The sequence below is a fragment of the Sinocyclocheilus grahami genome, unplaced genomic scaffold (assembly GCF_001515645.1).
Source record: "Sinocyclocheilus grahami isolate Dianchi unplaced genomic scaffold, SAMN03320097.WGS_v1.1 scaffold572.1, whole genome shotgun sequence".
NCBI classification, from domain to species: domain Eukaryota; kingdom Metazoa; phylum Chordata; class Actinopteri; order Cypriniformes; family Cyprinidae; genus Sinocyclocheilus; species Sinocyclocheilus grahami.
Window position 1 is genome coordinate 150,106 of NW_015505751.1, and position 22,337 is coordinate 172,442.

General features: G+C 36.4%; 1 protein-coding gene across 1 annotated transcript in view; it reads right to left on the reverse strand.

Moving 5' to 3' along the window:
• The window catches only part of LOC107556548 (VWFA and cache domain-containing protein 1-like), an 80,039-nt gene that overhangs the window by 19,028 nt on the left and 38,674 nt on the right, over positions 1-22,337 (reverse strand). Inside the window, 10 exon segments of the mRNA XM_016239690.1 lie at positions 364-532; positions 633-750; positions 855-978; positions 2,031-2,180; positions 2,927-3,160; positions 4,111-4,260; positions 5,227-5,437; positions 5,439-5,598; positions 7,863-7,989; positions 14,219-14,325. Coding sequence (XP_016095176.1) covers positions 364-532; positions 633-750; positions 855-978; positions 2,031-2,180; positions 2,927-3,160; positions 4,111-4,260; positions 5,227-5,437; positions 5,439-5,598; positions 7,863-7,989; positions 14,219-14,325 — 1,550 coding nt within the window.

Consider the following 22,337-nt stretch of genomic DNA (forward strand, 5'->3'; position numbering starts at 1 on the left):
TATATATATATATAGTATACCTTTTCCATAGTTAACGCATTAACACATTTATTTCCCTTTAAGAATAATATGAAATTAATAACTTTAACAACAAAACATCTTCTGACATGCAGTCCTCCGCTAACATTTATTTGGTTTTTGTTGGTAACAATTCACTTGTTGAGCAAAGCAAAGAAACTTTTGTAATTGTTCCACCTGGATTTGATATTGATTTATAAAAAAAGAAATATCTTAAAATAAATGTCTCGCTCCGTTTTCAGAGAAACGAGCTCTGCATGGTAAGTCCTAACAACTTTGAGAATAGCATTTACTATTTTTTCCCCCAAGGTGTTAAGATGATATTAATGTTTTGTCTGAGCTTACCGACTGTAGCGAGCTGTTTAAAGTGGAGGCAGGAGCTGGGCTGCCCCAGCAGATCCAGGCGGTGGTACAGGAGTTTGCTGCTAGGGGCCGTGTTCAGATTTTTAAGATGCTTTACCGGGATCTCCGGCTGAACATAAACTATACACAATATAAACGAAGTGTCCTGAACCTGCAAATTAGGGATCAAGATCAGTAAAAATACAAAATGATTAAATAAAACAACATACAAACTCAGCCAATGCTTGTTCCACTGCAGAGGAATAGCTTACCAGTTTCCAAGCGTAGCTGACATTGTAGGCATCTCGACTGGGATCACGTAGGCGGTTCATGTGCCAAGACAGAGTGGAGTTGACAGGCACAGCAATGACTTGACTCCCCAGAGGCAGACTAACATGAAACACACAACATGAGCTTAGTAAGCACGTCAGTAACAAAGTAAACTCGAGCAACTGCAGATACCCATGCCTTTTTGGAATTCCATACACCCTCACCTGAGGATATTTTGACGCACAGCAGCAAACCTTGGGATGTTCTCATAGTGGATGATGTCTGTATGGAGGGGAGCTTCAGTCATCAGGTAAGGTCGGGTGAGTGACGGATGCATGAGGGTGTAGCCTGAAAGATACGCAAACATTATTTTAAATTCAATTTAATATGAAATATGAAAAAAACAAATAAACATTCATTAAAAAAAAACTGTGAAAAAAATACTTTGACCATTTTCCACACTTTTTTTGACCAGCAGAATTACTAAATTACTACTAAATAATTACATTGAATTAGAAACTTTTTTGGCTATTGGGCCTATATGTAAACGGGCCTATTTGTATATGAAATGCATAACTTTTCGATGCATAACATATACAATGTTTCCTGGTCCAATATAATTTTAACATACTGAATATTGTAAAAGCTTTTCAACTATTAGGTTACACACAAAAACTGTGGCCTGCACAACACAGGGAGAGACTTCCTTTTGAAAAGAACTGAGGCAGTGCAATCTCGTCTCTTTACTGAAGAGCTGGAGACAGCAGGTGCCACTTCATTATCCCAGTCATTAGGATAGACTGTATACTCTCAGGAACAGATAATCACCCTAATTTTTTTACATTTGTAATACAACACAACCTTTTAGTGCAAAGTGGCAATTTCTGGAGGGCTTATCGAATTGTTTTAATATGTATTAAGTGGAGGTTAACAGCGTTGTAAATTCAGAGACACTTCACCCTGCTGGGGGAAGTCATGGAAAAACAGATGTTATTCAGAGCAGGATGAAGAAAGCGTAAATGAAAGCTTGTCAAAATAAGGCCAACAGCACTTAATTTCATTCTTTGGTGGACAGTGTTTGCATAAGCAGACTACTGCTCCTTTTCAAGGAGTTTTGCTGGTCCCACTTCAAGAAACTGGCATGATGTCAGCCGTGGCTCTGACTCTGAGCCGCCCAATGTGGGACAGCTGATTCCCCTAATGAACTGTTAAAGGTTAATGGTCTTCAGTTCAGTCTTTTGTGTCAGTGAAGATCAGACCTCCAAATTCATGGTGACGTTAGAAAGTCAAGTTGAAGTGAGGCAAACAGGGAAACATGTAAAACAAGCTTGGCTCATTTTGGCTAATGGAACCAAGTGGATCTCAACCAAAAACAATCATCAGCGCACGCATCTTCCTACCTTTATTGTCTATGAGGAATGTATATGAGGCCAGGGAGTCCTGGTAGTAGGTGACGTCCTCCAGTATGTATGCCAGATTCACGTCCACTCCAACTACACCCAGCAACAAGTTCCCAAAGTAGCATGGCCGGCTGACGGTCATGATGAAACCTACAAACAGAAAATAACTTCCTTTCAATCTGTCCCCATATTAATAAGTCAATTTATGTAAGCGGTAATTCATGAAGAAATATTATTAACTGTGAGGTACAAGCCATTGGCAAAAGACAAGTGATACTAAAAAACAACAATGAACAAAGTAGATGTTTCTTGGGTGTTAACTTCGGGCACTTTCTTTGACAAAGAGGTTGATTTTTTTTTATAAAAAAATAAAAAAGATATAAATAGAGTTTCCTTGATAACATCATTTATATTATAGATTTTCTTTTTTTTTTACTCTTGTCCCAGACTATTTATGCAAAAAAAAAAAAAACATAGAAAATATTTGCACGTTTTAAATCAAATTATGACTGTTCCTTCATCTCTTTCAGCCATCATTTCCATCATAGCCTAATAAAGTTTAATCAAAATGTAGAAAATAAAAGAGACATTTTTATGAAGCAATAAAAAAAAAATCAAGGTAAATATCATTTGTGAGCAGATTTGTATTATGCATCATTTTCAATCAAGCTATAATTTCATCAGAATGACTTCCTGTCTAGCAGCCCCATAAGAGCAGACTCTGCATTTGTGATTTTTGGCTTTACTTATAGTTTAAGTTTACAGTATATAGCACCTTGGAAACTTTCTGGTGCGGAGCCACTTCTTCTGAGGTCTTCAGAATTCATACGGTTTGTCAGAGGGAATGTTAATGTGCCAGACTTGAGCTTGATGCCAAGTTCAAGATCTTAACTTACCGTCTCCCATCTGGTCTGCATAAGGCAAGCTGAAGGAGGCCACGTCGATCATTCGATTGGGGAGGTTGATGTAGAAGCGGCCCACTGTGGTCTCCAGGTTACTGAGCTGGTTTAAAACCATCATACTGCCCTTCACGACAGGCAGGGCGGAACGATCTGGAACGCCATACTTAACAGAGTTCTGCTCGGCCAGGTCTCGCAAGAAGGCCAGCTCCTTGAGTCCAGTTACTCCTTCTGAGGATGATGGTATAGAAAAACTCATTAAAATTTACATTTTATACTCAATATCAATGTGCTATGTGTCTCTTGTGCACCACTTGGTTTTGGAACAAAGCTAGTATCAACCAATTTATCAATTTTCACAGATATTGCATGCGTTTTGTAAAGGTTTTGCCTATCTGGCCTATTTAGAGTGCAGCACAGTAAAAGAAAGCCATTCATATCCCACACGGATTACTTAACCGCAGAGCTAAAAATCACACTTAATCTATTTCCATCACGAAATGGTGGTTTTGGACCTTTAACAGAAAGAATAGGAGGTTTTTGTTAGTCAGTCTTTCACTTTTGGAGGAACATTCAATTCTGTTGGATTGTTATTGGAATGGACATACATTTCAACACTCCAGTCTATGAATCTGACACTGTGACAGGTTTTAATATGTGAATATAATACGACTTGTCATAAATGAACCAGACTTCAAATAAACAAGGAAATATGAGTAATGTGTGTGTGTCTCCTTCAGAGCCTCACAATACCTAGTCAAAGTAGCGTAATATGCATTGCCAAGCTAATCGATCTGAATCATATCTCTGAGACATCTAATGCATAAAAAAGGCCTTTCTCACTCTTTCATGTCACTGAGTGGCCTTTGATGTATTGTCGCATTTCTCTTTCTTCTTTTCGATGATCTGCATTTTAATTTTCATGATGCCAAACTAAAGTATGCTAATGGAAGGCTAATACATGCGGGGAGAGGAACAGCTGAGGAGAGCAATATAATGGAGAGTGGTTTCTTACGCGTAAACGCGCACACACAAAGACCAGAAGAAAGATGAAGGGGCGTCAAAACAGCTGAGCATGTTTTGAAAAAGCACAAACATGCACACAGGTGTTCACCGTGAGCCCTTATGGCCTGCAAGACAAAGAGTTCATAAAAAAGCTGCACTCCTTGTCTGTATCTCACCGTTCATGAGAGCATAGGTGAGGATCATGACAGAGTTGTTGAGGTGGCGGTTCTCCTCTTTGACCACGCTGAGGGTTGCTCTCTTTTCGTGCTCGGATGAGTCTCGGGAGGTGACGCCTGATGACAGGTAGATTATCACCATGTCGGTGTCTGTGAGAGGGAAGATGATCAATAATCAATCATACTGAATATAATAACCGACTTCGGGGAAATTTGAGAACATACACACCAAAATAAGGTGTATAATACTCTAGTAACTATTTCTCAGGGACCAATTCTTCATGGGCACATTATCTTTAAGTCTGCATATTTATATAAATAATATAATATATATTATATAATAAAAGTTGATTAGCAAGTTTTTCTTGCTTGCTTTCTTTCTTTCTTTCTTTCTTTTTTGAGCAATTCCTCCCAGACTAATAATTAACTACCAAATTTAAAAAAACTGTATTCCGAAAGAAAACAATAAAATGATAAATTACTGAAATGACTGAAAATGACTCGTATTTCTTTGGCCAATAAATATTGTAATATATAAATCAATTAGAAAACGTATATATTTTATTTTTTAACTATTTAAAAATTTGTCATTTTGCCCCAATAAAAATGTGACAACTTCTGTGTGGTAATAATTCAGCCTTTCTCTTAAAATCTAACTTCATTATAGTTGACTCTTGTCTGACTGCATGCTATTTTGTGCATTAAAAAAATATGATCATAGAGAATTTTTGGTAACGCTTTAATTAAAGCCCTTATGTACAGTACATTATAAAGTTATTCATAATGCATGTTATAATGCATTATATCTTTTCATAAACAACTGTAACCAAAGTTAAAATGCATTATAATATTTGCAGATTCTAAATTTGGTTGTTTGTCGTGTTTTAATGCATTATACTTTCTAAAAGCGTGTTCAATTAATTGATAAGTATTAGTAAAAGTATAATTTGTGTAATTGAACTGTTAACAACCGTTCAGTTAAAGTGTGTTTAAAATATAAATTTTTTTTTCATAATTAAACATTAAAAAAACACTTTTGTACTAAACAGAAAATACATGAAGGTAGGACATGACATGGTGTTAGTAAATCTAATGTAAATAAGCTTTGACTCTTACTAGTCGGCTGTCTGGTGACGTTGCTTGTGTTCCTTAACAACTGAAAGGCTTTCTGGAAGCCCAGTGCATGCTGGGTAGAGCTGTCAGACGCTTTAATGTTGTTGATGAAGGTGCTCATCTTCCTCTTAGTCTCGCTGGTAGCAGGTGAGAGGAAGCTCTTGTAGCACTGATCCATAGAACAGGAAATCAGTGGAGGGTGTATGACGATGATGACGTCACTTCCTTACTTTATCATGCTCATCGATGGAGTTAAGGATGATTAGCGCAGCATCACGGGCGATCTGGAGTTGGGTCTCAGTGACAGAGGCACCATGGTCTATGATCACTACAGTATGTTTCGACTGCGGCCTTACTGCCGAAACATACACAGGCCTGCCAACACACAGAAACAAAGATTTATGGTCTACTTATTTGCAGAATGCAAGAACCCTGCACAACGACTTTTCCTGGACTCTGACGGCAAGAAGCCAAGTGTAGTCCTGGCGTGATTCCCGCTCTCTTTACTACAGTGTTTGTGCAAGAGATCCTGCACTCTATTGTGTTGTTTTTGGAAACCCTTTTCAACTCCAACACTAAGAAAAAGCTGCCCATATTGCCTAAATCTCGTATATACATCCTATAAGCGGTTAAAAACCTGTGAGTACCAGATTTGTTGTGCAATCTCTAGCAGGAGAAGAGAAGTTGTGGGAACGGCAGCAGAAATGAGCCCATCTTTCAGCTCAGGCACACATTGCCCACAACACTGGGTGGCAGATTCCAGTGGGGTTTAGTAGGGGCGGCCCTGCATTCCAGTCAAGGGCATGGGGCCTATTGTAACTACGTTAAACAGACCTAAAGGGCCTCTCTAGAATGTAATTTACACTCAGCCACACAAGACGCTACATTCTGAGGTGCCTGCCTACGACAGTGTGAGCGATGAACTTACACATCACAGTTTTTATACAAAACGAGAAAATAACCTTTAGTTAGTCTCTAGCTAAAAGATGGGGACAAAGTGGCAAATCCTTTATTTAAAAATACTAATATAAAGACAAAAACAGCTAGAGCATTTTACACTTTTTTTAACAAGTAAGTACTTGGCCAAAATTTCTAAAGATTTCTAATAGAAACAGCTTCTTTTAAAAATGCAGTTTTGACAAATATGTATTTGGGTGGTGTGCATGAATGTGTTTGAATTTTATTCAACAGGAAGATAAAAAAAAAAATAGAAAGTCTTATTACCAAGCATGCCCTAAAGACAGTGATAACAGGGGCCGGCTCCAGGCATGGATGATTGTCTTGCCCACCCAGTCAGAATTAGGTAAAGATTAGAGACTGGAGACTGCCCCGACAATTATAAAATAACACCAGAGAATTGCAACATTTTTCTTTTATTAGCTGAATGCAAGGCACGCTGAATTCACACGAAGGCTTCAGTCTGTTGCAGCAGAGGCTGACAACGAGCGAAAACGGTCAGAAATATTTGCGCGCTATCACAAGGAATTTGCGAGTTACGGGGAGTTTAATATGTGAATATGCATAGCCTACCACTGAAATTACATGAGCAGTTGAATTAATGTTCTAAAAAAGACCCGCTCATTCAATAACGTGCATTCATTGCATAGACGGGGCAAGAACATAATATAAGTGTCTAAAATGCATGTAGGCTATACAGTTCAGTTGAAAGCGTACCCCTTTTAGCTTGCTGTTAATGCTGAATGTAATAATGAAAACTGGAAGTAAAGAGCTTAAGTGATGAAAGTTGCATTCGTTACTAAAGCAACAGTCGGCTCGACTGTAAGAAACGTAGCATTCCCCTTCTATGACATAAATGACCAACAATATCCAGTGATGCAAACTATTCGACTTTTTTGTCAAATTCCGCCATTTTGAATGACAAGTAGGTCTGTCATTTATGTGATTCATGTAATTCATAGTTGATTATGATAACAATAGCATTTTTCAGTTTTGCATTTTCAACAACACAACTGAAATGGAATGTGTGCATATTTTAGAATAAAAAATATTATTTGCAGTTCTGATTGATTACTTCACAAAAATGATTCTTGTTCTTTTACTGATCTTTTTTCTTCTTTTATTTAAATCCTTTATTTATTTAGTTTCTTTAAATAAATACTATTACCATCTTTATATTTTCCTCAAAACGATTGGTCCCCCCAATGTTCTAGACATGATTACAGCCTCGTTTGGCATAAATAAAACAGTTAGTTGAAAAGAATCACCAGTGTAGAAGAGAAAGACAACAAAGAGGTTTTTTTTTTTTTTTTTTAAACTATTCAATATTGAAAAATTGATGTGAAAGTGCATGATATTCTAGGCTGCCCATGAAAGGTTTTTCTTCAGTGTACATAAAATATAGTTAAAATAGCAATATCTAAAGTATAAATATCTTCTAGACTACCCCCTCCACGAAAAAATGCCCACCCAGTATATGCCACCCCACCCTTCTATAGCCGTCAAGAACCGGGCCTGGTGATAACTATGGGATTCAATACCTTGCTAAAAGATACAACAGTGTTCAGAGTGAAAACTTAAAGGACAGTGTGTGTGTGTGTGTGTGTGTGTGAGAGAGAGAGAGAGAGAGAGAGAGAGAGAGAGAAAGAGAGAGAAAAATAAAGAGAGAAAGCTCTTTGTACCTGCTCCTGTGCTCGTATGTGCCCTTGCAGTGAAACTTGTGAGCAGGAAACACAGTGAAAATACCCTCCTCTGAGCTGAAGTACTGCCACTTGATCCCTGGATTGGACTTCAGGTTGTCTGCCAGCACTAAAGTCAAAGAGAGAGCAAGTATAGTTTGAAAAGTTTGATATCTTTTGTATTACTCTGTGGTCTTTTCTTTAAAAAATAAAAATAAAAAATAAAATAAAATAATCATTAATAAAGAAATTAAATAAACATTTGATATATTTTGTATTACTCCATGGCGTCTTCTTAAAACTAAACTAAACTAAACTAATAAAATAACAAGACCACACAAACAAACATATAAATAAGTAAACAAATAAGCGAGTAAATAAAGAAATACTTTTCTCTGTTTATTTTCCGAGATGATAACCATTTGACTTTGTTATCCATTATTTGTCAATCACAATCACTACTTGCCAAGTCATATATCATTATTAACGCTTAAAGCAGTATTTCATAGAAACATTAGTATCTAAATGTCCCAAACTCCCAAAGACAATCATCCAGAACTAATTTAATATGCCATACAGCATGGCTCTATATGAATGGTGTGTGCACTTGAAGTAGGCAGCTGTAGGGTTCGTGTCAGTTGAACAGGCCCCAGCTGTGTGACGGCCGGAGCCCAGACAAGCTGATCCTTTCCAAACACTCGAGAAGCACAGCGATCACCACTCTGCTGCCATCAATTCAAGCGTTTATTTACTTAACAGGAGCCGGGAAGTGAAGAAAAGTGGGGAAAAGAACAAGAAAAGAAGGAATACAACAAAGAGAGGCAGTGGAGGTATTGAAAAGGGCATAAGTCTGATTATATGTATGATCCTTTTCAGAATGTACTTTAGTAATATTACTTGGATCTTTTACACTGTAAATTAAAAAAGAAAGAAAAAAAAAGATTTTATGTCGCATAAAAAGGATGAATACGTGCTACGAGAGGTTATTCGGGTCAACTAAATAACCTATAATTCACCCATTCCACTTAAACATGCCGACATCTTAAAGTGGTTTGAGTGATTTAAAATGTTAACTCAAACAATACAAGGCCAATATTATATAATATAATCAAATATAAAAATAATGAAGGAAGTAAAGGTTTAGAGTAATCACTAGCTTTTCCTAATTAATTATGACCTTTCCTAATTATGATCAAAATAAACATAGTTCATCAAATTACTGTGGAAATCTGCAGAAGAAAAATGGATGTTAAGCACGAACAGGCGTCCCAACCACAAATGAGCCATCAATCCATACCCAAAGTATAAACAGGAACTTTACAGCATGTTGATAGCTTTAAAAATCATATACATGTGCCGCCCCAGAGTGCTTAATCCCCCATCCAGTGTTTAGAGTAGCTGAGAAGCAGTGTCATGACGTGACACCCCTTCATTTCCTCTATCCCTTCATTCCACTTTAAGTCTTCACCGAATGTTATATTTCTTCTCGCTTACGGTGCTGTCAATTTCATGGTTATTTTTAACTCCAAAAATTGTTGCATTTGCCTCTTCCTTATTTAAACTCTCTCTCATCTAGCCAATGGGAATTGTTGTGTAATTCTCAGTGATGCAGATAAACCAAAAGTTGTGTCTAAGGAGGCTATGAGCCTAAATAGTATGTCCCAATTTCCCAAATCATAGTAAACTGCATTGGATTTTTTTAAAGTGCACATTTTCTCATGCTTTTGTGGCTAAAACTGAACACAATCCCTTCAAATCAAACACAAGAGGAGTTTGTGATGGTGTTGTGCAAGTTCCAATCCCCCATAAAATTTTATCCTTAACCTGATAAAAAAGTAGCATTGTTGTGATATCTTGTTCTAACAAATCAGTAATTGGTAAATCCGTTTTTCTTAACCAATTACTGCTATGCTAAGCTATTAGGCTAAGCTATTTAGCTTTCTAATTAGCCGGGTTTCCATCCAAAGTTGCAAATGTAACTTATACGCAAAATTGAAATATCACATAAAACATTTGCGAATAAGTACCGTTTCCATCCAACGAGTCAAAGAGAACAAAATCGTCACTTCCTGGTAGAACTGGGGCTAGGCTATATATCACTATGAAAAGTAGGAGAAACCCCTGAATATAATAATTTTCAAAGGCCTATAAAATAAATTACTTACTAAATTACTTAATTATAAATTACTAAATTACGAAACAAAATAAATGCGGTCATTGTTTTCGGAGGTTTATGCTGCTGTTCGGGAACGTAGTCGTGTAACAGTTCTGGGAGGCAATTGTACAGAAATACGTTGATGATAGACTTTGTTTGGACATTTCAAAATGACCATAACATTTCAGATGCTGAGGATCGAGATTGGTCCACTGGTTAGGATTTGCCGTCCCATAGCGCAGTTACATGCCTTTTTTGATGCGCACGGAGGAATTTACTCGGCAAATGCGTTTCCATCACCTTTTATTCGCATTAACCCTTTTTGCACAAGTCAAAAACCGTAAAACCGTTTTTGCGAATTAAGGGATTTTTTTAATGCGTTTCTACGCATCATTTTTTTAAATATCCATGTATGTGGTTCATATAAAACAGTGAAATCACTCAGGAAATCTGTCCTGTCGTGCCTGCACTCGCGATGGTGACGTGTGAGCTCAACTGACAGATTCTTCACTCCTATTGGTTGTCGCTAGCGAAATTCGCTGTTCATTTGCATAAAGTTAAACAATTCTTAACTTTTGTCGCTTGACTCGCATCGCTTGACACGCCCACATTCTGTCGCCAATGGTCACTGTCGCCGGAAGTCGTCAGCTCTCCATTGAAAATGAATGGGAGCATGTTGCTTTGTCGCTGTATGTCGCTGGCAGTGTGAACGGGGCTTAAGACAGTAATATCGTGCTTTACCTGGAAACCTAAAGCTGCACTAGGTATACATCACATATTAGCACAAAAACGTGATATTTTGAGCACTCAATTGAAAATGTACACATAATGTATCTATCGTACTTACAGGTTGTGGTTCGGAGAGTTTGTTAGTCCAAATTAAGAAGATTAGAAGCCGACGAAGATAAAAGCCAAGATTAGAGAAGCAGTCCTAGGTAAAATGACAAGCACACAACAAAAGGTTCGAATTGTATTTCTGTGGTATCCTTGAACACAGCGTCTTCTCAATATGATGTAAACACACTAACTAGCAGAAGTGTTTGTGGGCAGGTCAGACTCTGTTCGTATTTCGTATTTAATTTGCCATTTCCATCACTCGTTTCTGATGCGATACTTCAAAATGCGCATAAAAACAGGGTGATGGAAACATAGCTATTGAAGGCTAACTGTGAAACTGTAATAACTTGGCTAATTGTGGAATCATGATTTTTTTTTGATGAACAAAGTTCAAAATAAGAACACTTACTTGGAATAAAAATTTCTTATAACATTACTATTTAATGGATCTTTGCTAATTAAAAGTATTCATTTCTTACATGCGTTGTGGTACTCTCCTAAATGCGCAGCAAAGTCTGACACGCAAGAGAAGAAATTGTTGAATAAACTCATTATTTTTGTATTCTTGGTGCACAAAAAGTATTCTCGTAGCTTAATAAAATTACGGTTGAACCACTGATGTCACACGGACTATTTTAATGATGTCCTTACTACCTTTCTGGGTCTTGAACATGATAGTTGTGTTGCTGTCTATGCAGTGTCAGAAAGCTCTCGGATTTCAACAAAAAAAAATCTTAATTTGTGTTCCGAAGATGAACGAAGATCTTACGGGTTTGGAACGACATGAGGGTGAGTAATTAATGACAGAATTTTCATTTTGGGGTGAACTATGCCTTTAATAGGACTTATTCTTCTATCAGCAACAAAATAAGTACATACTTTCAGTGCCTATAAAGTTGGGACGCAGCCTTATGACAGTCGGGGGAACTCTTACAGAACTCTGAGAAATAAACAGACGGAGATGTGAAGAGGAGTAAAGGGTGAAACAAAGGACACCAAAGGGGGGGGGGGGGTTGGGAAATAGGAACCAAACCTACAAAATAAATCAAAGACATCACAACACACACAAACACAACATTATCTCTCTCTTTCTCGCTCTCATCACTCAATTCTTAAGGTTTTTCCTCCTTCTTAATCGTTTTGTCTCTTTTCGCCCTCTTCCTCCCTCCCTCCTCTTTTCATCAATGTTTAGACTAACAGGGATCAAATATGACTGATGACTGCCTGCATGGTTAGCAGGGTCAGTATTCAGTGACAAATGGAGGGAGAGTGGTAACATGAACTCCTGATGACTGCCTTGCAAAAATAAGCATCTGTATGAAGATGAATTGAGATCATCTTTTCTGGAGGGAGAACGAGTGTATGAAGCCAGAAGAAGGGAGAGTCTGAACTAAGGTAGCTTAAAAAAATAAATAAAAATTTGCTGTTAGAAATTAATCTGTAATTAGGCAATATCGCTATTCATAATCGCAGATGTGTCGCATTCGATTACGAACGCGATATTGCTTGCTTGTCATTGAAATATGGCTCTGTGTATTAAATGCCACTTCATCTGAAAGCAGGTGATGGCGATTTACTACCAATCACGGAACCGGCTTTACTGACAAGATGCACATGACAATCGCATGTGATTAATTGCACAGCCCTAGTACACATAATGTATCAATCGTACTTACAGGTTGTGGTTCGGAGAGCTTGTTAGACCAAATTAAGAAGATTAGAAGCCGACGAAGATAAAAGTCAAGATTAGAGAAGCAGTCCTTGGTAAAATGACATGCACACAACAAAAGATTCGAATTGTATTTCTGTGGTATCCTTGAACACAGCGTCTTCTCAACATGATGTAAACACACTAACTAGCGGAAGTGTTTGTGGGCAGGCGGGGATTATGCAAATGTCCCATGCAGTGACGTATACAGGCAAAAGATTTGAAAATATGACGACTCGTTAAGGCGATTCAGAATCTACTCTCTCTTTTGAGAGACAATATCTTTATTTATCATACACTTTTTTGATTAAAGACTTTGCAGATTGTTTTCATTTAAGAATAGCTACGTTATAAACTGCAAAAGAAATATTTTTCAAAAACCCATATGACCTGCTCTTTAAGGACCAATTCTCAATATTAACTACAACTTTTGCCTCAAATTCTTAATGTACTGCTTTTTGATAGTTAGTAAGGTAGTTAAGCTTAGGTATGGGTAGGATTGAGAATAAAGCATTAAAGATGGGGTGAGCGATTTCTGGTAGCCAATGTTGACATTTGAAATCACCAAAACAAACACACCGAAGAAGAAACAAAGCAACCTCGGCGTCCGATCGCAGGCCTTCCGCCGCTTGAGTTCTCTCCAGCGCTGGAAAGTTGATCCGACTTATTGCCTTAAGCCTTCTTTTGTTCCGCAGACGGTTTCCTCTTTTGTTTTTTTATCCGCCATCTCTATCTTTCTGTCGCTCGGCTCGCTAATGTCCATCCTGTGCACTGAACATTCTCTCCTCCCACATCGTGAGTAGACACGCCCCTTACTGCTGATTGGCTACAAGTTTGTTTTGCTACTCGGCCCGAATCAGTTTTCTAAAGCGTTTTTGAAAAAAATTGCTTACCCCACCTTTAATATGTGCTTTATAAGTAGTTATAAACAGCCAATACGCTAGTAATATGCATGCTTACAGTATAAGTAACTAGTTAATAGTGAGAATTGGTCCCTAAACTAAAGTGTTACCAATCAGTTTATACAGACACTTCAAAAAGCAATTCAACATTTTACTGGAGCCCCTATGCACCATTTTAGATATTTTAATAGTGATATGTATAATGGGGGACCTATGTAATCCAATTCACAAATATAATCTGATTATTTTAAAGAATTGATCAAATTTGGATTCAGACTAACCACTTGCTGAATCCATCCCTGAATTTACCGACTCAGTATTCTTTTGTCTAGTACGTAAACCACTATACGAGGCTTGGGAGGCTTTCCCACTGCAAAAACACTGATGTATCTCATATGAAGAGGAGCTGTTGACACTGGCGCAGTGTATAAAGTGGTAAAAACATAACACTTCCTGATTAGTGAGGTAGAGCAGATATAAAAGTGGAAAAGAGCACTGAGGTACAAAGCTGTGGTCACTTAAAAGGAAAAGGAATAAAAACAGAGAGATGAGAGGAGAGAAAATAAAGTATTTCCACGTGCAAATCAGCAAGGTCACGTATTCAACAGCCTTGTTCATTTTTTGTCTCACTCTAAAGGCCAAAAAATCTTTGAAGATTTGCCGTCAGGAAAGCAATATTGTTCTTTGCAAATGGTTGCTATGGCAGCAGCTGGATAAGTGAAAATTGGCTTTGGGTTTTTGAAGCTTTTATACACACCAGAGTTGAGGTCTCGTCCTGGGTTGAAAGCTCGACTATTGACGGTAGGGGAGAGACGATCACAGCTGATAGTCTTCGAAACATTGGTGTTAAAATTACCATCAAATCTGAAATCAGAGAGAAGACAAAACATCAGTACAGATTCTTTTAACCAGTGATAATTAGAAAGTGACACTGAAGAAAACACGGTCCAGCGCTTGAGCAGAGAGTATTCCGTTTGTTCAAGGCCTCAGTCATGAAGAAAAATGAAGCTGAAGTGTTTCTTATTCTATAATAACAGCTTTTACAGTTGTGTGGTAAAACCCCCTGAGGAAGACTGCGTCGATATCTATTTCTACCAGCTGCACAGCTCTTGTGCTGAAGATGAAAGAAAGATGGAGGGATGCAGTCTGAGGGGACAGAAGGATGACGAAGAGCAGATGGGAGAACACTTTAGATTTTATTCACAGCATCCAACACTTTTAGACAGGCATGAAGTAATATAAATATAAAAAGAAACTGCTAAGGTTCAGTAAGATTTAAAAAATATATATATATTTACTGAAAAATTTTATTTAGCAAATATGCATTAAATTGACTATAAAGACAGTAGAGAGATTTTTAATGTTGGAAAAAATATTTTCTTTCAAACTCACTATTCATTAAAAAAATCCTGAAAAAAAGTAACACTGTTTCCACAAAAAATATTAAGCTGAACAACATTATTGACAGCAAAAAATGTTTCTTGAGCACCAAATATTAAGATTAATAAAAAAATGTTTTCTGAAGGATCATGTGGCACTGAAGACTGGAGTAATAGCTGCTGAAAATTCAGCTTTACAATTTTAATTTAGCTCTGTCTGTCACACTCACACTCTCACTGCATCTATCAGAGCATTCAACACTTCACAATATTACTTTTTACTGTATTTTTGCTCAAATAAATGCTTTGGTGAGCAAAATAGACTTCTAAACTAAGACAACACTTTCTGAAACACACAAAAAAAATCTTACCTGAATGGCAGTGTACATATAACATATAAATATAAAAACAGAAAAAATATTAATATTTAGAGGGAAAAATGACTTAAAAGTCCTACTATTACTTTTAAGGATGAAACTCAAATCTTATTTTAATTATTAATATTTAGTATTTTAGTCTTCATATAAAAAAAACTAAAATGCTCCAGTTATTAATCCAATAATGCAATGCACAAAACACACTCTGACTGGCAAAAACATGTTTATCCACATTGCAAATAGCCAAGCAGTAATGCAGTCTGGCTTGCTTTATCTTGCATAGTTTTGTTCATGGTTTGAAAATGAGGACATCATTCAAACTGTCCATTTTGGCATTCAGATGGATTCACACTAAAGAGAGAGGAAAAATTAACCAAATAACCATTTTTGTGTGTACACACACACACACACACACACACACACACACACACACACACACACACACACACACACACACACACACACACACACACACACACACACACACACACAGAGTATACTGGAACATCTTCTGTTTGGCTTGACTGATAATAAGCCAATTTAATGTGCCATCTATGCAGAGTTATATGGTTAGTTGCATGTTGACGGCACACGATTAGTGGCACAGTAGCCATTAGTGATCAGGAACCCGTCTAGATTTAATCATGAGTTTTGTCTATTCAGAATGTGCTCCAAACAAATAATATTTCATAGCCACTCATTATGCTGCTGTTTCAGGTCTCTGCCTGCACTAATCGGGCACTGATCTAAGCAGTGTCACCTGAGATCTTGCACTGCCACACTCGCTTTCATCTCCCGTATGACTCTACAAAAACACTGCTGCACAAACACACACTATCTCTGTAACAAGCTCTAGCCATCATTTCCTCATCCTCTACCAACCGACACTGTTCTGATGGCAGATACTGCATATATCTTTCTCTTCTTCTTCACACAATACCCATGATGCACTGCTCTCAAATGCATCGTATTTGTCCTTTGCCACATGAACTACGTATGTTCTTTTCCTTCACCCATTACTAAACTAGTGTCTTTCTCACCGTCGGGTTAATTTCTCTCTCCCTATTATCGTCATCTCACAGAGCCGGAGCGGGGCTGCGGTTTGATTGACGGCTGCTGTGATGTGCAAAGCGCTTTGAACTTCAGACATTTAATTCCCATCAGGCCCTAGTCATTAGAATTCTCCTTCAACACACTTTACATGTGGTGGCAAAGCAAATGTGCTAGATAAAAAATAAATTTGCAAGCTGCTTTGAATTTTACATCAGAAAAAAGACGGGAGAACAAGTGAGCAAAAGGGAAATGGGGAGAAAGTATATATTGAATAAAAGCTTGAGACTTATAGAGACTTGTTTGATTTCGGTTCAATATGCAAATTAGGGCCACTGCAAAAACATTCAGAAAGAGTGAGGAGAGGGAAAAAAGGAATGAATGGAAAAACAAGCTCTCAGGTATCGGTTCAGCTTGAATGGTGTAAAAACCACATCTGACCGAAAATAACCAAGAACTTGAAACACATCTGTTGTTCACTTCTAATTGCATATTTCAATTTCAAAGCATACGATTTCAATCACATAATAAATTATCCTAACATTGAGGACAACTGTCATGATCTCAACCATTTAAAACTAAAAATTCCAATCAAATGTTCATTTGATTCTGTTGAAAATTAAATAAATAATTATATTGAACAATACCTGATGTCACAGTTACATTAGAAACATGCATTTAAATTCTCTCTTTAAAAAAAAGTATGTGTATATTACCCCCCCCCCCCCCAAAAAAATCAATAAAAATATTGGATTTTAAACATATGATGCGGTTTACAAAATGCAGATACCAACTTAAAAATAATAATAACAATATAATATAATAATTAACATAAAAATCTCATTTTTTTTATTTTTGTTCATTAGATTTTATAACTGACATAAGTGGAAATAAACACTTGGCCAAAAATGGCTGAATAACCAACTAAGCTGATATATTGGTTTATCAATAGAAGAAAAATAAATCCTTTAGTCTTAAGCACCCATAATAGTATTTTGTGCTAAAAGTAAAATGGGAAATATATAATACATAATATGTCAGATGACAATTAAATGTACGATCAGGCATTAGAACACAGTAATTCTAAATGAATGTTTAATCTGTGTCAGTACACAGTCATTGATATCTCTTTATTAATACCGTCTATGAGCAGCAAACGCTTTTAGCCTCTTAATACTTCAACTAAGCAAAGTGCCGTCCTCATGTACGGAGATGAACTCCTCATTTAGTGGCACTTCATGTTTGACGGTGACAAGAACAAGTCCCTGTGATTCTATTCCACAGCTAATAAAGTGCTGGCAGATCGGTGACGTCTCGCCACGCGGCGGAGATAAGATGCACGTACCACTGCGGTATCAGCTCTGTCTGTCACACTCACACTGCGTCTATCAGAGCGGGCTTCATTAGCACAGCGGTCTCCGAGAGTTAAGAGGGAGGCTCAAGGGGGATTATGGGAAAAGAGGTTCTCTATTTCACCCTGCATTGACTCAGGAAAGCATGCAGTCCGGCAGAGCAGCGTTTAAGACCCCTTTATGGTGACTTAAGCCCCTCTTCTCGCTCCCTTTCTGCATCCCCCTCTCTCTCTCACACACACAGAAATGCCGTCTTTATTAGCTCAGGCTCAGAGCCTGTCCAAACGGTCTGGCTCCAAAAGGATTGGGAGATACAGACCGGATTAACAGTTAACAGGGAATGAGAAAGGAGTGAAAGAGGGAGGAAAGGAAATAAGGAGAATGAGAGTTTGTTTGTGGGGGAAGAAACCCTAATCAAGAAATGTAAGCACTGGAAAAACAAAGATCCAAGTGAAAAAAATTATAATAGGAATGTGATGGTCTAAATTTATTGCCATAAAATTTAAAAAATATATATTTTTTAATGAATATCTGAAATGTTTTTCTACTACTACCTGCAAATCTGAATCGATTTACCTCACAGTTAATGTTGCAATATAAACCTAGTTTAAATGTAAGAAACATTGAAAACATCAAACATCAAACCATGGTATTTCCTTGACACTGGTGATAACGGTTGTAGCCTTACTACATGTGCATATGGAGACTGCAGACTCCACATGCACACACTTCAACATCATTAGTTTTGCAGACCATCCTTTGGGCAATACACAAATGTAGCTTAACACTCCACCGACACTTAAATCCCCCTAAGCAGAGAGAGAGAGAGAGAGCAGTCGATCACATGCGTCCTGAGTAAGGGGCTATTTCTAGACGGTTTCCTCGCTGGTTAAGCGTAGCAGAAGGCAGTGGGGGTGAGTGTTGATTAAAGCATTCTCCTGAGCCAGAGGTCAGCGCTCCTGGGAGAACAGACACCGCTGGGATGTGTGATGGGGATGTGACATCGATATGGTGTGAAACATTTGATCTTTCGGCCGTGACTGGGCTTTATGAGGGCAGCTGAACTGAGGTCTGATAGAGGACACAATGCCAGAGCAGATGACATATGGAAGCTTTAAATCTCTAGAAACCTTGTCTGAAAATGAAATTTTCATCTATTCATTCCGTTATTACATTAATCACAGCACAGGCATTTTTGTGATTCCTTGAGGGCAAAAGTATGGAAGTCTTTATCTCACGATTCTCACAAATCAAATAAAAAAAAATCATTCAAAATTGGAATACATAAACTCTGGGATGAACTGTGGGATAAAGAGTTGCAATTACGTTTTTTACTTTTTTATTCCAAAAAATAAAAACAATTTGAATTGCAAGATGTAAATTATTCTTTATATCTTTTATATTATTGTTATATTATATCTTGCAATTTTGAAATATTTTTTCTCTGAATTGTGAGAAAAAGTTTAAATTGTGAGATATAAACTCAGAATTGCAGGAAAAAGTCAGAATTGTGAGAAAGTCCAAATTATTTTTTTTTTTTTTTATTCCATTGTGGAAAAGGCACTTCCATAAAAAAGTGTGAGGTCATCTTTTATTTAAATGTTTTGTTTATTCTTGATGCTTATACTGCCTTAACATAAAATTTTGTAATGTCATTTAATTTATGAAATTTAATTGAATTTATTAATGTCACTTATGAAACCAATGTCCTCAGGTTGCCTTTAAATATATTACTAAAACAAAATCCTGACAAACATTTTGGAGATGTTTTGGAAATGTTGGTTTTTCCCCAAGCAAGTACACATGAGCTACACTAAAATGCTTAGAAAACATTACCAAGATGGCCACTGAGTTAACTGAAGAACAACTTTGATTGGACACAGCAGGTCACAAGATCTCAATGTGCTGGACCACCCTCACGCAAAATAAAATGACTTTTCTAGAGATCACTGATATTTCTGGATTTTTCGTATCATGTAAGTGTACAGCATTGTAACCTACTTGTCGAAAGTACTGTTCACTTCTACAGTTTAGAAAAATGTACATTATATTGTTCATCATGCTGTCATAATGAAAGGCTTTTCAAACACACACAAACAGGATGTAACATGATAATATCAAGGCGGTGTATAGTACATTTCATTGTTATGAAAACTTGAAGAGGCAGTTTAGAAAAACCTCGATGAGCTGATTGGGCAGGTGTGTGAAGGTTTAAGCCAAATGATGTGTCATTCATAAATACATCCAAGTGTTGTCTTGTAGGATAAAGCAGCTCCTAGCTAGCTCTTTCATGCTTTTTCATCAAGCCTCAGGTGATACTTACAATGCTTTGACTTTGATACTGGACACTGGATGACATGCTGGAAAACCTGAAGTAAACTTCTATTTGTAGTCTTCTAAATGCCTACTATAATTTTACTTCCCTTCAACACATAATAAAAAATGTTTCTGTGCCTCGGGGACAGAGACATTTTACAAAACAGTCCTTTGAGAACTGCACATTTTCTGCACATTTTTTTTTTTTGACAAACGCAAACTTAATCTTGAAGGAAAAAGCTGAAGATTTAAAAAAAAAAAAGATAGCGAGCAAATTCTAGCCAATGTATAGAACTTTTATGTTTTTGAAAGGAGTATTTTATATTTACCAGAGCTTGCCTTTAATTGATCACAGTAAAAAAAAAACTGTAATATTGTGAAATATTATTTCAATTTAAAACATCTGTTTTCCATTTTAATATATTTTAAAATGTAATTTCTTCCTGTGATGAATGGATTTTTCAGCAGTCATTACTCCAGTCTTCAGAGTCACATGATCCTTCAGAAATCATTCATAAACTCTGGGATGAACTGTGGGATAAAGAGTTGCAATTACGTTTTTTACTTTTTTATTCCAAAAAATAAAAACAATTTGAATTGCAAGATGTAAATTATACTTTATATCTTTTATATTATTGTTATATTATATCTTGCAATTTTGAAATATTTTTTCTCTGAATTGTGAGAAAAAGTTTAAATTGTGAGATATAAACTCAGAATTGCAGGAAAAAGTCAGAATTGTGAGAAAGTCAAAATTATCTTTTTTTATTTTTTATTCCATTGTGGAAAAGGCACTTCCATAAAAAAGTGTGAGGTCATCTTTTATTTAAATGTTTTGTTTATTCTTGATGCTTATACTGCCTTTACATAAAATTTTGTAATGTCATTTAATTTATGAAATTTAATTTAATTTATTAATGTCACTTATGAAACCAATGTCCTCAGGTTGCCTTTAAATATATTACTAAAACAAAATCCTAACAAACATTTTGGAGATGTTTTGGAAATGTTGGTTTTTCCCCAAGCAAGTACACATGAGCTACACTAAAATGCTTAGAAAACATTACCAAGATGGCCACTGAGTTAACTGAAGAACAACTTTGATTGGACACAGCAGGTCACAAGATCTCAATGTGCTGGACCACCCTCACGCAAAATAAAATGACTTTTCTAGAGATCACTGATATTTCTGGATTTTTCGTATCATGTAAGTGTACAGCATTGTAACCTACTTGTCGAAAGTACTGTTCACTTCTACAGTTTAGAAAAATGTACATTATATTGTTCATCATGCTGTCATAATGAAAGGCTTTTCAAACACACACAAACAGGATGTAACATGATAATATCAAGGCGGTGTATAGTACATTTCATTGTTATGAAAACTTGAAGAGGCAGTTTAGAAAAACCTCGATGAGCTGATTGGGCAGGTGTGTGAAGGTTTAAGCCAAATGATGTGTCATTCATAAATACATCCAAGTGTTGTCTTGTAGGATAAAGCAGCTCCTAGCTAGCTCTTTCATGCTTTTTCATCAAGCCTCAGGTGATACTTACAATGCTTTGACTTTGATACTGGACACTGGATGACATGCTGGAAAACCTGAAGTAAACTTCTATTTGTAGTCTTCTAAATGCCTACTATAATTTTACTTCCCTTCAACACATAATAAAAAATGTTTCTGTGCCTCGGGGACAGAGACATTTTACAAAACAGTCCTTTGAGAACTGCACATTTTCTGCACATTTTTTTTTTTTGACAAACGCAAACTTAATCTTGAAGGAAAAAGCTGAAGATTAAAAAAAAAAAAAGATAGCGAGCAAATTCTAGCCAATGTATAGAACTTTTATGTTTTTGAAAGGAGTATTTTATATTTACCAGAGCTTGCCTTTAATTGATCACAGTAAAAAAAAAACTGTAATATTGTGAAATATTATTTCAATTTAAAACATCTGTTTTCCATTTTAATATATTTACTTTTATGTTTTTGAAAGGAGTATTTTATATTTACCAGAGCTTGCCTTTAATTGATCACAGTAAAAAAAAAAACTGTAATATTGTGAAATATTATTTCAATTTAAAACATCTGTTTTCCATTTTAATATATTTTAAAATGTAATTTCTTCCTGTGATGAATGGATTTTTCAGCAGTCATTACTCCAGTCTTCAGAGTCACATGATCCTTCAGAAATCATTTGAATATGCTGACTTGGTTCAAGGGGGAAAAAAAGCTTAATTTTAGTGTTTGTTTTTTTTTTAAGATTCTTTGATGAATAGAAAAATCAAAATCAAAATCAATTTAATGCATCCTTACTGAATAAAAGTATTAATTTCTTACACAAACAACTTTAAACGGCAGTGTAATATTTATATTTTATTAATTTCCACAACCTGGGGCCTGTTT